This window comes from Aplysia californica, unplaced genomic scaffold (genome assembly GCF_000002075.1).
Source record: "Aplysia californica isolate F4 #8 unplaced genomic scaffold, AplCal3.0 scaffold00395, whole genome shotgun sequence".
Taxonomy (NCBI): domain Eukaryota; kingdom Metazoa; phylum Mollusca; class Gastropoda; order Aplysiida; family Aplysiidae; genus Aplysia; species Aplysia californica.
The window spans coordinates 509,596-524,037 of NW_004797665.1; the positions used below are offsets into that span (position 1 = coordinate 509,596).

The following is a 14,442-nucleotide window of genomic DNA, read 5'->3' on the forward strand; positions in this document are numbered from 1 at the left end:
CCCCTCCTTTTTTATAGTAGAGGGTTTTGCGGCGCTCGCAACTGCATAAGGTCATATGAGCGCCAAGGGGTGGATGTCAACAGAGAAGTCTTTACAATTTACAGGGAACCAGACTTAGACTGCTCACCTCTCTAGCTTCAACAGCACATGGTCTGCTTCGACTATCATCAAGGCACCCCGGAAATAGCAGGCCACAAGAGATTGACAAACATACAAAAGAAGTAGAGGAAAAATGACAATAGCAAGGATCAGGAAAGAAAAAGCAGCAGTTCCCTGTCGTAGATCAGGCACAGTTATGAGCGTGACATGAGTCAGCCCATTTACAATTCTACTATGCTTGAACGAGAAATGCCCCCCCTTTGGGAATGGCCTAAAGACACTACAGTCAGTGGTCAGTGGCACATCCCTCGAACCCCTGAACCCGCATTCTAGATTCATGTGTTCTGAGGAGCACACCATGGCACTAAAGCATTTCTTGTTGATCAAATGACGTTTTTCTTGAGATGAGAGTGCAGACTTTCATAGGCAGTTGGCAATAGTATTGGAATCAAAAAGGGAAATAAAGACCAAAGTTACACAACATTCTATAATATGTTCAGTAGCACCTGTCATTTATTTATACTGTAATAGAGATTACACAAACAACAAAAGAAAAACTTAACATTGTTTTCAATTAGAAATATATTTTATTCAGCAAAAATATTCACATGCACTGAGAGAACCATTTAGGGGCATCTACTTCATTTCATTCAATGCATAACATGTTCATTTCTACACTCCATTCAATATCTAATGTATGAATGTATCATTTTATCACAAAACATCTCAAGTTATCAACATGAAAACAGCCATTCTTATAATTTGTATCAACTTCACATTTTGAAGATGAATTAAAACTGTTATTCAATCAGGTTGGCATGTCTTTTCCTTGATTATGAAAGCTACAACTCTGTATTGTACATTTTCAAAAACCAGTCACACTATTTGGACATGGAAGAAAAAAATCACACTAAACCTCACAACTCAATTAAAACCAGTAAGAACATACGGTGGAACTCGGATTTAACGAGAGGAGATGGATTCCCAGGTTGTTTTCTCAGTTAAAAAAACCCGGATTCAACGAGCACTTAAATCAGCAAGCTCGGATTCAACGTTAAGAGGTTGCTTCCAGGGTGAACACCCCCCGCAGATGTGGCTTTGCTCATTTTTCTCCCACAACGAATTTACCTATTCCCGGAAACCATCCATTGCACCTGCATCATGAGCCATTATTCGCAAGCGACCAATCAGCAGCCTTTTTTCGTACCAACACATGCACTGTTGGCATGTGAGTGTCGGGGTCGGATGGGCGGCCTGCACACGTGTGACTGTGTGCGTGTCCGGGGCACCAGCGGTCCAGGCGTGGAATGCCGCAAATACAAACGTGTAACAGTCTTTTTTCCCCACGGCAACTGATCATTATTACAATGATAGGCTAGTCTTGACGTAGATCTACATAATGAATTGTGCTCTGGTCTATGGAATCTAAAGTTGCCGTACGCTAGGCTCTACACAGCAACACAACTTTTTGGCAAATAATCGAGATGACACAGGCGTGCATTTCAACGAATTGGTCTTTTTTTTAACAGCTCATAACATGCAGGCATTTCAGGCACCACTTGTTACTTCTCTTTATAACTTGCTCAGTGCCTGTAATTATCTACACAACACCTCAAGTTTGACATAACGAACACTCGGATTCAACAAGATTTTAGGTGAGGCCCGGTGACCTCGTTGAATCAGAGTTCCACTGTATTAATTTCATACATTTATTTTTTTTTAAATTTCTACAAATCAACATCCATCCAAGTTTACTTAAACAGGTCTAGTTCCTGTCCTTTGTTAACTACATTTTGTCTCATAAAATCCGGGGGTTGTACAGAGTAGCCGCACATTTCATACTTTAGTAATAATTGCATGAGCAAGACGTTCTAGTTCTTAGGAAATAGCAAAGTATTTAGGCAGTGTGATAAAACAGTCCAGAGGCTGATGACATTTACTTTACTCTCACAAAGAAAATCACTAGATCTAACATGTACACACATAGATTCAAACACACAAAAACCCATCCCATATTTCACACAAATTACAACAGCCATCAGAGCCTTGAAGAATAGTCAATTACCCGAGTCTCTGTCTCATGTCATTGTGATTATAGCATTGGAAACTGAATAAGTATTAGATAGAAAAAAAAAAGTTCCGAATACTGGCATTCACAATTTACATCAGAGGCAACATCCACACTCAGAACAAAAATCCTATTTTCATGAGGAAAAAACACTAAAGATAAAATTACTTGTTTAAAATAAACTTCCAAACTGCTGCTTGATCATAAGCCTCATGACAGGGTATCAGCAATTGTGATTTATATAAATTAAGAAGAAGCCACCAGCAGCACAAAGCTCAAACTCCTGTGAATGGTGCAGATTTTCAGAATTACTTTAATCTTTTTTTCAGTTTTCCTTTAGACCAAATGTTGAGACAGAATCTGTCAACAGGGTCTGTCGGGCAGTGTGCACACTCACACACAAACAAACATAGACACACCTCATACCCACGCAAAGACCTGCACTCAAAGTCAAACAGCAGTTCTACTGATGAAACACAATACAATCTGCCACTACATGACAATGGGGGCTGCTGGTGGGGTGTAATTGTCTCTGCAACGTTCATAGAAAACCTGAGGAGAATAAATAAAATGTTTGATACATAGAATCTTATTTGTTTGTTTGACATGGTGTTTGATTGATTGGGTAGATGTTTTACGGCACTATCGACACAATTTTGGTCATTTAAGCGCCAACAGGTTTCACCGCTACAAAATCAGACGTGTTTTTAGTAAGAGTCTTTTGGAGCTCGCAACCGCACACGATCACACTATTTTCATTATGCTAAAAAGACGAACTAACATTTATAAAAATTTTTTTGTAAATATGGAAAAGGCTTATTTACATTTGTATATACAATATTAATTTCAGTGTATGTATATATACACCGATAACAATAACTATATATTTTCATATTCTATTAAATAGTCCAATTTCTTTTATATAACTTAAAATTTTTCAAGGGTCTACGATGTCAAAAAGGGTCTTAATATCTTTAAATTTAAAATATTTCTCACGGACATAATTAAATTCGACACATTCCGTTAGGATGTGCCAAACCGTGACATGGTGTTAGTTTAACAAACTTTTCAACACTGGAGGAATCTTATTTAAAAGATGTGCGGCTCTGGCCTAATGTCCATCTGTGACACAACTAAGCCAAGATGGTGGACAGCCATAAAAACTTTGCAAACAGGTGAGGGTCAACAACGCTCAGTTGGGAACTCCAACCACGATCATCTTCATCATAATCAATCATGATTCCAACTAAGGTTTCCAAGCATCCCTTGTTTCTTTATGTCACTCACTTGCAGAAGGACAAAATCACAATGACAGTCATACCGTGACAGAACAAAGCAAAATGGCAAATAAGGAGTTGGGAAAAAGCAGAGTACGGACTCGTAAATGAGGGGGAAAAAAGAATGAGAAGGAAATATCAGCTACATCATAGAACAGTTGAGAAGAAATTCTCCATATGCCATGGAGAACGATTGACCACACCCTCCACAAGTCTGCATTCAGGCCAATGAAATCCTTAACCTGGAAATAACATGGGGAAAGAAAAGTAGGAAGGCAAAATAAAGCTTGGAACATTTTCCATAGACTTCTGGACATTCTTTCAGCGGATAGCTGGCGTCACAGACCCAGGATCATTTCTCGCACAGACTGGAGGAGTATCTTTCGACCTTATTCTTAAAGTCTGTCAGCGGGAGAGTGTTTTCTGTCACGTTCATTCCAACAGGAAGGAAAATGTATGCTTTTACCAAAAGATCGGATCGCTCAAGATGTCCTCAGATACCTATTTGGCCTGGTAGCTATGAAAATACGATATGCTGTCTTTGTTCAGTCAAGGAGTGAATCCTTGACTGTAACATTTAACTATATTATATTTGTGAAAGTCCTTCACTTTGGCAGCCTAAAACTTCCCAACCACTTAACTTTCGAATTTGAAAAAATTAATATTGGTTCAGAATTATTCAAAGGGTGCACAGTTTTATGGATGAGTCTGAAGTCACTGTAGTTTAATTTTCAGTTTTTCATTAGTTTCCTTTAGAACTAATCTTGGGAAAGTTCGTCTTTTAAGATGCCAGTGTAAACAATAAGTGAGATTTCTGTTCACTAATCGTGTGCAATGATATCACACCTTTAAAATTCTGGAGTGTACAACCAGTGCACGAAAGCAGAATAGAGAATCAATATATTCTATACAAGTACATCTATTATTTGGCAACTGGAAACACATGTGTCCCTTTTCTCTCAAGATTTATAGCTCCATTCCAGTAGAGTGTAAATATAGCAGGCCATGATTTTCAGTTGATGTTAATGCACCTATCATTCCTTTCATTAAAAGGGAGCCCAGCTAGTTTAACTATATTAATTAGGGTTTAAGAGTGTGAAATTGGTGGGCAAAGTGAGGCCAAACAAAGAACTAAACAGAATAAGAAAAGATGATTTGGGAGAATTTTCTACAGGAGAAATGTCTATAAAGTCCAATGTCATCTCAATGTCAGTGCCCTCTACAGAAAAAAAACTGAGGCCTTGGGATGAAGCCTCCTCTGTTGAATGTTGTTTGTGGGTAGGGCAGGGGTGTCTATACACCTAAGTCTGATTCAGGGGAATTATTGGTAAAGATTTTCTCTGCATTGGAGTATTGTTTGATGAGTTTTCTTTTATGGGGTTTCGAATGCTTTAGTGTCTGTGCATGATTTATTGTGTGTGATGAGTTCTAAGTTTATATTTGCCTTGGTGAAGTGCCACAGAGACAGTTCATGAAAAAGAAATGGCTCTGTATCTTTTTTGAAAAGTTTTAAGTTTTCAAGGTCCTCAAGGACTCTGAGATGTTTTTGTGTTTGTTCATTATGTCTAGATAAGTTTGAAAGATGAAGACGTGTGTTATTTTGTCACGTGTTGAGCTTTGATTTACCGCTTATGGTAGTGAGAGTTTTTCCTAATGATTTTCGGGAAGGGATGTTGGACTCAGCCTGGAGGCTCTCCACAGGAGATATGCGGAAAGCCCCCAGGGCAAGGCAGAGGCAATCTATTAATAACTATTATTATTACACTGTAATATAGGGTATAACATATCAAAATCACTGCAATCAACAACAATTCATAGGACAACAAAAGCAAAATCTCAAACGCTGCTGATTTGAAATTACATTAAGATCTCTTTCCTTGATCACTTAAATTAGTTAAATGCTTAGCTCGAAAATTTTTCTGCCATGATTTCATCTACAGACAACCGAGTCTCAACACTGGGTTTCCATATTGTCTCATAGTAAGGGCATGTTTTTCTTTTTTTTTTAATGGTAAGTGTTTAAAGGTGCTTGCAACTGCCTAAGGTCATATAAACGCACAGGGCACTTCAAACATTTTCAGTAGGAGGGAAATTTTGAATTTTGCCCGTGTGGCAGCCGAAGCTTACTCTTATCGATTTTGGACCACCAAGGGATCTTTAACATGTGCAACCTGCACACGGGGCTTCCGAGACTTTTTTTTCTTGACCGAGAAGGCTAAGAGCAGATCATACCTACCATAACATCAGGGGTGTGGCAGAAAGACAGCAGTAAGAATGAGCTAAGGAGTAGCAGGAGAAAGGCTGCAGAAATAGTCAGGAGCCCAGAGGAGGGGGCAAAGGAGGTGAGGGCAGAAACTGGAAACGAAAGCAGACGACAGAACGTTGTTAAAGAGCAGGAAAGGTATGTGAAAGGAGAATATTTTAGAGAATAATAATAATAATAATAAAATATAATATATAACATTTATATAGCGCATTTCCAAAAAAGTAGCTCAATGCGCTTTACATTGGAATACCCATTTTTCAAAAATACTTTCTTACTACTTCCTTTCTTCTCATGCAATATATATTAATGCACACACACACACACACACACAGAGACTATTTTCATCCAGACATAGTCACAGAACAAATATAAAGAAAAATAACGTTAAAAGCTTATGAAGATAGGCCTGTATGAACAGAAAATGTTTCAGATGTCTGTTGAAGCTATCAAGTGTTTTTGTTTGTCTTAGTTTCATGGGTAATCTGTTCCAGATAAATGGACCAAGATATGAGAAAGATCTCACTCCATATAATTAGTATGATTTTACAGGTGTCACAAGTAGGGTGTTATCGTTTGATGATCTTAGGTTTCTCCCTGGCTTTTATACACTGATAAGTTCTTGTAGATAAAAAGGAGCAGTTTTATTTACACATTTGAAACACATGACGCAGATTTTAAATATTATTCTTTCTTTTATAGGGAGCCAATGTAGTTCTTTTAATAATGGAGTGACATGGTCTCCTTTTTTAGATCTTGTTATCAGTCTAGCGGCATTGTTTTGAATTACTTGTAAACGATTCATATATTTGTTGTTCAGACCTGCTACGAGTGAGTTACAATAGTATAATCTAGATAGGATAAGAGATGTTACCAGTGTTTTTGTGGTCTCTTCGTTTAAGTACTTTCGAACTAGGCCTATCCTTCTCACCTGAAAATAAAGGGATTTGGACAGGGATCCTACAAACGAACCCATTGATAAGTGGTGGTCAATATATACACCGAGATTCTTGACAACTTCTTTACTAGATGTCATATGCCCATATAAATCAAAGTTGACACTTTCCAGACCTTTATTGAATCGTGGATTTTTTATGAGAATGATGTCTGTCTTTTCTTTGTTTAGTTTCAATTTGTTTACTGTCATCCACTTTTTAATAAAAAAAAAACAACATTGTTTAGAGATAGAAATCATGTTTGGCAGATCTTGAATGGGGCCATTAATATACATTTGGGAATCATCGGCATAAGAATGATAATTCAATCCATGATTTTGTAAAATGCTTGCTGAGGGCTGTGTATAGATATATAGTGTAAAGAGCACTGAAAATTTTCCGCCAGTATCCAGATTCGAACCCAGGACCTATTGAGTGTGAGGCGAACATCTTAACCTCCAGGCCACAAGAGCCCCCCACAGCATATAACTAGAGTCATATATTAATTTCATAATAGTAATAGAAATATCAGTTTTCTGTTCGGTGGACTTTCCTGACTCTAATTCCATTAATTACTAAGTCAGAACTAACACAATTGAGCTAGTTGCACCCCTCCCCCTCCTCACACACACATACACACACACACACACATACACACACACACTCAAACACACACAATAAAACGTGAAATTAAATGTCAGCAACAAGGGGATCAGGGAAAGACTTCTTACCTTTAACGTTCTATCTTTGACCACTTCTTCTATACTCATTTCCTGTTGCATCAAACGGAGCTGGGGGAAGAAAAAAAACTATTATTTACCAACTCTTCAATCTCATTTCATATCTAACATAATATATATATATGACTGAGGATAAGAAAACCCAATCCTCTTAAATGGGCCTAGCTTAAACATTATCATTTCTAACAATTGTCCAATTCTGTCATATGTTTAGTTTTACTTTTAGTAGAGATTTTGCTGCGCTCACAACTGCAGAAGTTCATATGAGTGCCAGGGGGTGGATGTCAACAGAGAAGTCCTCACAGGGAATCAGACATACTCTGCTCACGTCTCTAGCTTCAAAAGCACAAAGTCTGCTTCGACCATCAAGGCACCCTGGACATAGCGGGTCACAAGAGTGTGACAAACATACAAAAGAAGTAGAGGAAAATTACGATAGTAAGGATTAGGAATGAAAAAGCAGCAGTTCCCTGTTGCAGTTCAGGCAGTTATGAGCATGACATTGATGAATCAACCCATTTACAATTACAATTCTACTGTGCATTATAAGAACATTGTTAATGTCCCCCCTTTGGGAATAAAGACACTTCAGTCAGTAGCACCACCCCGGGGGGGGGGGGGGCTGTCATATGTGTGTAACTGTTGGCCTAATTGTGTTTCACATTCAATTAACACAACTGAATACACACATAATAACAAATTCACAAACCATAAGGCCCAAAGCAGTTGCCTATATTAGTAAATAAGGTGTTGTGACACGATTGAATCAGGAGGTGCTCATCAATTTTTGGGAATACAAAGAACGACATACGCAGATGGCCTGAACAACTTTACAACAAATAACACAGTGATGTCAGCAAATCAGATGTTTCTTTTTCAACCATTTTCAACCAATTTTAGAGGAAACAGTTTTGAAATCCAATTAATTTCAGGTCAATTAAAATTTGTGGATGGTCAACACATTTTAACCAGTTGGCATAGAGGGGGAAACTTTAATTTACAGTACCTTTGTCTGCTCTTTCCGTAATTCTCTCAGCACATTCACGTCATCCGGAGAGTCCATTTTCTTCTGCCGCAATTGCTTCACATCGTTACTGACCAATTCAAGACAGTGGCGAATGGATTTATCTCTCTGATCGTATGAAACCTGCATCTAAGTAATAGAAACAAAATTAAGCTTAGCAGTAGTATCCACATTAATATATAGAACTTCCAGGTACCACATTTCCAGTTTGTTAGAAGCTCCAGTTCAGGATTTTAAAAAGAAAAAAGCAAAGAAGTAACAATGTTTGTTCCATGCCATCACTGATTTTGTGCCTGGGGTAGGGTTAATATAATCAGTTCGCAGTTCCCTGCCTTGTCAACACTTCCCTATTTGTTAATGTTGTAGCAATACTTCCGATTTCGATGATAACAGCATCAACATTTAAAATATTGACTTAACAGGTCATCTGTCCCTTCCAGATTTTCAATACACAACAGTTGGGGCTTAAACACATGCAATTGCTGGCAAGGAATTTTCTCTGTTTGATATAATGTAACCAGTTTAAGAATTAAATTAGGTCAAACACAACTTTCCACCATGGTGGGCTTATTTTTCTCATAATTGATCTATAAATACTTTCTGGACTGTGCCATGCTATGAATGTAATTGCCCAAAGCAAAGTCCAGACCTCAAGACTTCAATTACAAACATCTACAACGAGGTCGCAAATTTAGCCCAAGTCTGGATAGAAATAAATAAACACAGTGTTGATATTGCAGTTTAGGCTGTTGAAATTCAGTTCAATCTTCCTTTACTCTACCCCTTTTCATTTACTTCCAATCCATACAGTGGTTTTTCTAAATCTAATGTAATTTGTACAGTAGAAGGAAAAAAATTCTTCAAACAACCATTTTTACAATTGGTAGAAAGAAACAAAATACTCAAGACCTTGAACCTTTTCTGTAACTAAACCAAGCAACAACATGGCAAAATTTATTTTCTTTCACATCCTCTGAAACAGCATATAACAAATCAGGGAAGGCAAAAGTATATAACCTATCTCGAATGAACGAGGGAAAACAAGACATTCATGGATGAAATTTTTTTCTCTTATCAAATAAAATATACTATCGGTCATTAAAAACGCACCATTTTGGATTGAGCACATTTGCACTGAAATTTATCCAGTGACATCAATTGGGGTTGACAAAAGTTCACAGGCAACTGAGGTTACCGATCACACAAAATTTGAAGTTCCCAGTGCAAAACTGTAAATGCGCACTTGCAACACACAAAAATCTGATGTGTCGACCTTAACTCTAAACTTTGTTTAGCGAGACAGACTTTTTGGCTGTTAGGGAGAGATTATATTCGCCCCTAACAAAAACTGACATTCTTTACTCTGTGCGACGGATTTTTTCTGGGTAAATAATGCCGCGACTTTCCATGCAAGAATGTGAAAGGGCCATTGGAATGCTCCAAGCAGGAATGGCAGCACAGCAAGTTGCCAGGCGCATGAACTGTAGCCACTCGACTGTAATCCAGTTGTCTCAACAAAATGCAGCTACTGGATCTACAGCAGATCGGCATCGGAGTGGCAAACCACGAGTTACAACACCAGCGCAAGGGAAGCAGGACTTGCAGCCAGATGCCTGTACGTGGGTCCTGTCCTGACCTAGAGGTAACGTCAACAACGTTTGCAGAGGGCCAGGCAGCATTTACAGTTGACACGAAACTAGTGGAGGATTAGTCTTTTCTGATGAGTCGGTTTGCCCTCTCAAATACTAATGGGAGAATAAGGGTCTGAAGACGCCCTGGCAAGCCCTACACCAACTGTTGCATGCTGGAGGTCGATAGATGGGGAGAACGTAATGTCATGGTATGGGGAGCATTCAGCCACGATTATTGCACACCACTGTACTTCTTCGACTAGCCTGTGAATGCCAACACATACCAGCAGGTTCAGCAGAACCACGTTGTGCTGTTATTTGGTAACCACCCAGAACTGCAGTTATTCCAACACGACAACGCCCGCCCGTACACAGGTCGAGCCACCACTGCTTTTTTGCAGGCAAAACAACATTGATGTCCTGCCTTGGCCATCACATGACATGACACCAATTGAGCTTGTGTGGGACGAGCTTGGCCGCTGTTTGCCCAGTGGAAGACCTCTACACAATCTCCAAGAGCTGAGGCATTCTTTGACAAATGAGTGTGTACCGATTCCACAGGTGTTCTTTCAGACTCTAATCAGTTCCATGAGAAGACGCTGCCAATCCTGTATTCAGGCCAAAGGAGGACATACACGATACTAAGGCAAGAGTTAAAAACTCAATTTACGGCTCTGATTTTAAAAAAAGGACTTTTGTTGCTTCATACTTTGGTGCTTGCTGTTCCATTTGACCTTTTCATTTCATTTCAGCTGGGAATATTCACAAAATTACTACAGAATGCAATGGTATATAATCTGTAAAATAAAAATAAACACATCACCATTATTTGAATTGGTTTGTAAGAGGTGCGTTTTTAATGACCATCACTATAATATTATTGCTATTTTTCTATTCATTACCATTATTCTAGAAAACTCAACAAACACAAGAATGGGCAGTAGTTACTTCTTAAGAGCTTACAATTAAAGAGAGAGCTTTCCTACCTCATCATAGAGCCTCTTGCATTCTGAGTTTACATCCACCTTATGTCTGAAAGACTGTGTCGGAATTTTGGTGTTCAGAGCATGAATTATTCTGTCATCAATGAGCCGCAGCTTTTTCAATGAATCCTGGTGACACCACAAAATACTTGGATTAGAAATTCAGTGACAGACTAAATCCGTACACAAGAAAAGCAAAGTTTTTAGTAAATCAAAAAAAAAAGGAAAAGCAACAGAACACAAAATTAAATCTATGTAATTGCCAAAAACATGTATCTGAAACTGGGATTTTTTTCATTACAGATGCTATCAAAATAGGTTATTTCTTTCCATTTCATGACCAATTTAGTGATGTAGGTATAAAACGATAGTGAGCGATGCATCGTCCACGGCATTTTTGCAAATTTTTTTAAAAGAGAGAAAAAAACATTTATTTCTCAGACTCAGTGTGATTCAACAGAGTAGCGGTTTCAACATATAATGTGGTTTTTTAATAAAAATAATGCACATGATAGGAGTGTTTCTTTCTTCAGCATTAAAAAAAGGATTTTTTTTCAGCCCTTACATGGATAGCATTCCCTTATCTTGCTCTTGCCTTACACACTTAGGAACAACCTGTCATCCCTCCACACATAACATTGCCCAAAACAGCACGTGCAAATCTTGCGAGGCTCAAGGCGCTGCCTTCCTCTGCACGCTTTGGCGTCACAGTAAGCTTGGAAGCAAGCAATACTGAAACTTCCACGTTTAGTACTATTGGAAGAGGTATCATTTAGTCATTATATGTGTCAGCCGCAGACAAAATCAGTCGTAAGACGCAATGTGGTATTTGGAGCTACAAGTCTCAAAAGGCTAAAATGTGACTTTCAATTAATTTTTTGTTTTTCGAATCTATTGAAAGTTTGAATTTCTTTTGCTTCATCTAAAATCAAAATAAACAACTGTTAATCAACAATAAATGTGTCACGACGCGGTGGAATCAGATGCTCGTCAATTTTTGGGCATGTGGGAGTTATTTGGTATCATCTGACAGCTGATTTATTTGCCTTGCTTCCAATGAAATAAATATCCATTTATCTTGGATAGAACTCAAGATATTCGCAATTGAAGGAAGTGATGTCTTGTGGCTTCAGTGGTAAATTTAGCGAGAAAATGGCCTTCTTCTTCTTCTTCCTTCTTTTTCTTCTTCTCCTCCTCCTCCCCTTCTTCTTCTTCTGCTCCTCCTCCTCCCTTTCTTTTTCTTCTTCTTCGTGTGGTTTACTCCTTCTTTCCTATCAAGCACCTATGGTCCTTATCTCTCCTCCTCCTCCTCCTTTTTTATGAACATGTATGTAACTCTCTTGTAACGCACCTATTCTTAGGCACTTATATGACCTTATTGTTGCAACGCAGCAAGTGCCGTAAAACTCTCACTAAAACTAAAAAAAACTCTGCTTCCTCTTCCTTCACTGGAGCATAAATTTGATGAATTGAATATTTATGCGCACATTTATTGACCAACTTCACCCCATACTACTACTTCTGATGTTATGACTGAGATGACTCCTCGCTCCTCCTTCTGTCCCCCTGGTATTAACTAAATCTAGATCTAGATCTAAATCTAGGAAACGGAGTGTCTACGTACACGGTAACCGGGCATTTAGCCTCAGGGTCTACGTACACGGTAACTGGGCACGTAGTCTCAGGGTCCACGTACACGGTAACCGGCAACCGGGCGTGAAGTCTCAATGTCACATACACGGTAACCGGGCGAGTAGCCTCAATATCTACGTACACGGTAACCGGCAACCGGGTGCCTCTCATTATCTAAGAACACGGTAACCGGGTATTTAGTTTTGTGGGGGAGGGGGGGGGGGGGGGGGTGTGAGCTAGGTGCATGGCAACTGCTTTGCTCCCTTCCTGACGTTGACATTAATTTTTCCTTTTTCACTGTGTAGTCTCAATGTTGCATACATGGTAACCGTGCGCGTAGCCTCAATATCTACGTACACGGTAATCGGCAACCGGGCGTGTAGTCTCAATGTCACATACACATGTACATGGTAACCGGACGATTAGCCTCAATATCTACACGGTAACCGGCAACCGGGCACCTCTAATTATCTACGAACACGGTAACCGGGTATTTTGTTTCGTGGGGGGTGGCGCTTGAGCTAGGTGCACGGTAACTGCTTCGCTCCCTTCAAGACCTTGACCTTTTTCCTATTTTCTTTTTCACTCCGCTTTTTGGGTTTGTGAGTGGGCGGAATGTAATCCCACAAATGATCCCGATCTACCCCCTGTCATCTTTCCCAAGGGAGAGCAAAATGCAGTGACACTGAAAACCTACGAATCAGGAACAGAAAGCTATAATATAGATGTTTACAAAACATGTAATAATATCACGAGAGAGAGAGAACGAGACTTAGAAAACAGAGAGAGGGAGAGGGAGAGGAAGAGAGAGAGAGAGAGAGAGAGAGAGAGAGAGAGAGAGAGAGAGAGAGAGAGAGAGAGAGAGAGAGTAAAAAAGTATGCACTTGATGAGGTCATACCTCTCTTAAAACAAAGGACAATGAAACAAACGTACTATCACCCATCCAATGAAACGCGGACCTTTTAGTTAAAAAACACGGCTTACTAGGTTTGAGCCATGACGGATCCCAATTCCATACAGGGCTTGCACCAATGCATGCTTTTCCGTAGCAGGAAGCTCTAGTAATAATCAAAATTCTAAATATACTAAAATTTGCTTCCATTCCAAGTTCAGTTTTTGTCATCCGGTGTTGCCTTCAATCCCACTCCTCTCCCCGGCTGTACCTTTTAAAAAAATCGATAATCCCCCCATTCCGGAGCCCTATACTTCGCACAGCGCACACTTTGAATGAACTTTGGACCGGTGACCCCAACGATCACTGGTACTCACAATGTGATGCGGAGGTACAGGCTCACTGACCGGTCACGATTTCGAGCCCGACAAGACGCCTGTATAGCTTTCTTTTTTTTCCGCAAGTGAAAGCAAAGGACAATGATTTATTTTCATGGCGACACAGCGTTTGTATGCACAACCTGTATGTTACAAATGTTGCGTTAATCAGACTGCTACCGGCAAATTTCTGGGTGGTAACAAAAGCGAAAGTAGATCGAGCTTCGGTACCACGCATTCACTTACGCTTGCTGCCAAAGTGCCCTGTTCATAACTAAAACTATCTTTTGTTTTCGTAAGAGTTGCAACACAATAAGTTCATATAAGTGCCGAAGATTAGAGGTGTTAGTGTTACAAGAGAGTAACAAACACAAAAACAAGAAAGAAAAAACATTTTTTGAATAGGAGAGAAGGAGCAGACCACACCACAGTACCCACCAACCACCCACTTATACGATAGAAGTGACTATCTTTACACACACCACACTTACAATCACACACAAAAATACATAAACACAGA

At 39.3% G+C, this 14,442-nt stretch overlaps 1 protein-coding gene across 2 annotated transcripts in view; it reads right to left on the minus strand.

The window, feature by feature from the left end:
• Nucleotides 1-1,807: 1,807 nt before the first annotated feature.
• Nucleotides 1,808-14,442, minus strand: part of LOC101860187 (coiled-coil domain-containing protein 58) — a 17,232-nt gene continuing 4,597 nt past the window's right edge. For both annotated transcript variants that reach the window (XM_013085669.2, XM_005103902.3), the window contains exons 2-5: nucleotides 11,024-11,149; nucleotides 8,389-8,535; nucleotides 7,374-7,433; nucleotides 1,808-2,719 (exon numbers count right to left, since the gene is read on the minus strand). In XM_013085669.2, coding sequence (XP_012941123.1) covers nucleotides 2,660-2,719; nucleotides 7,374-7,433; nucleotides 8,389-8,535; nucleotides 11,024-11,149 — 393 coding nt within the window. In that variant the 3' untranslated portion in view covers nucleotides 1,808-2,659. The remainder of the gene's footprint in view (nucleotides 2,720-7,373; nucleotides 7,434-8,388; nucleotides 8,536-11,023; nucleotides 11,150-14,442) is intronic.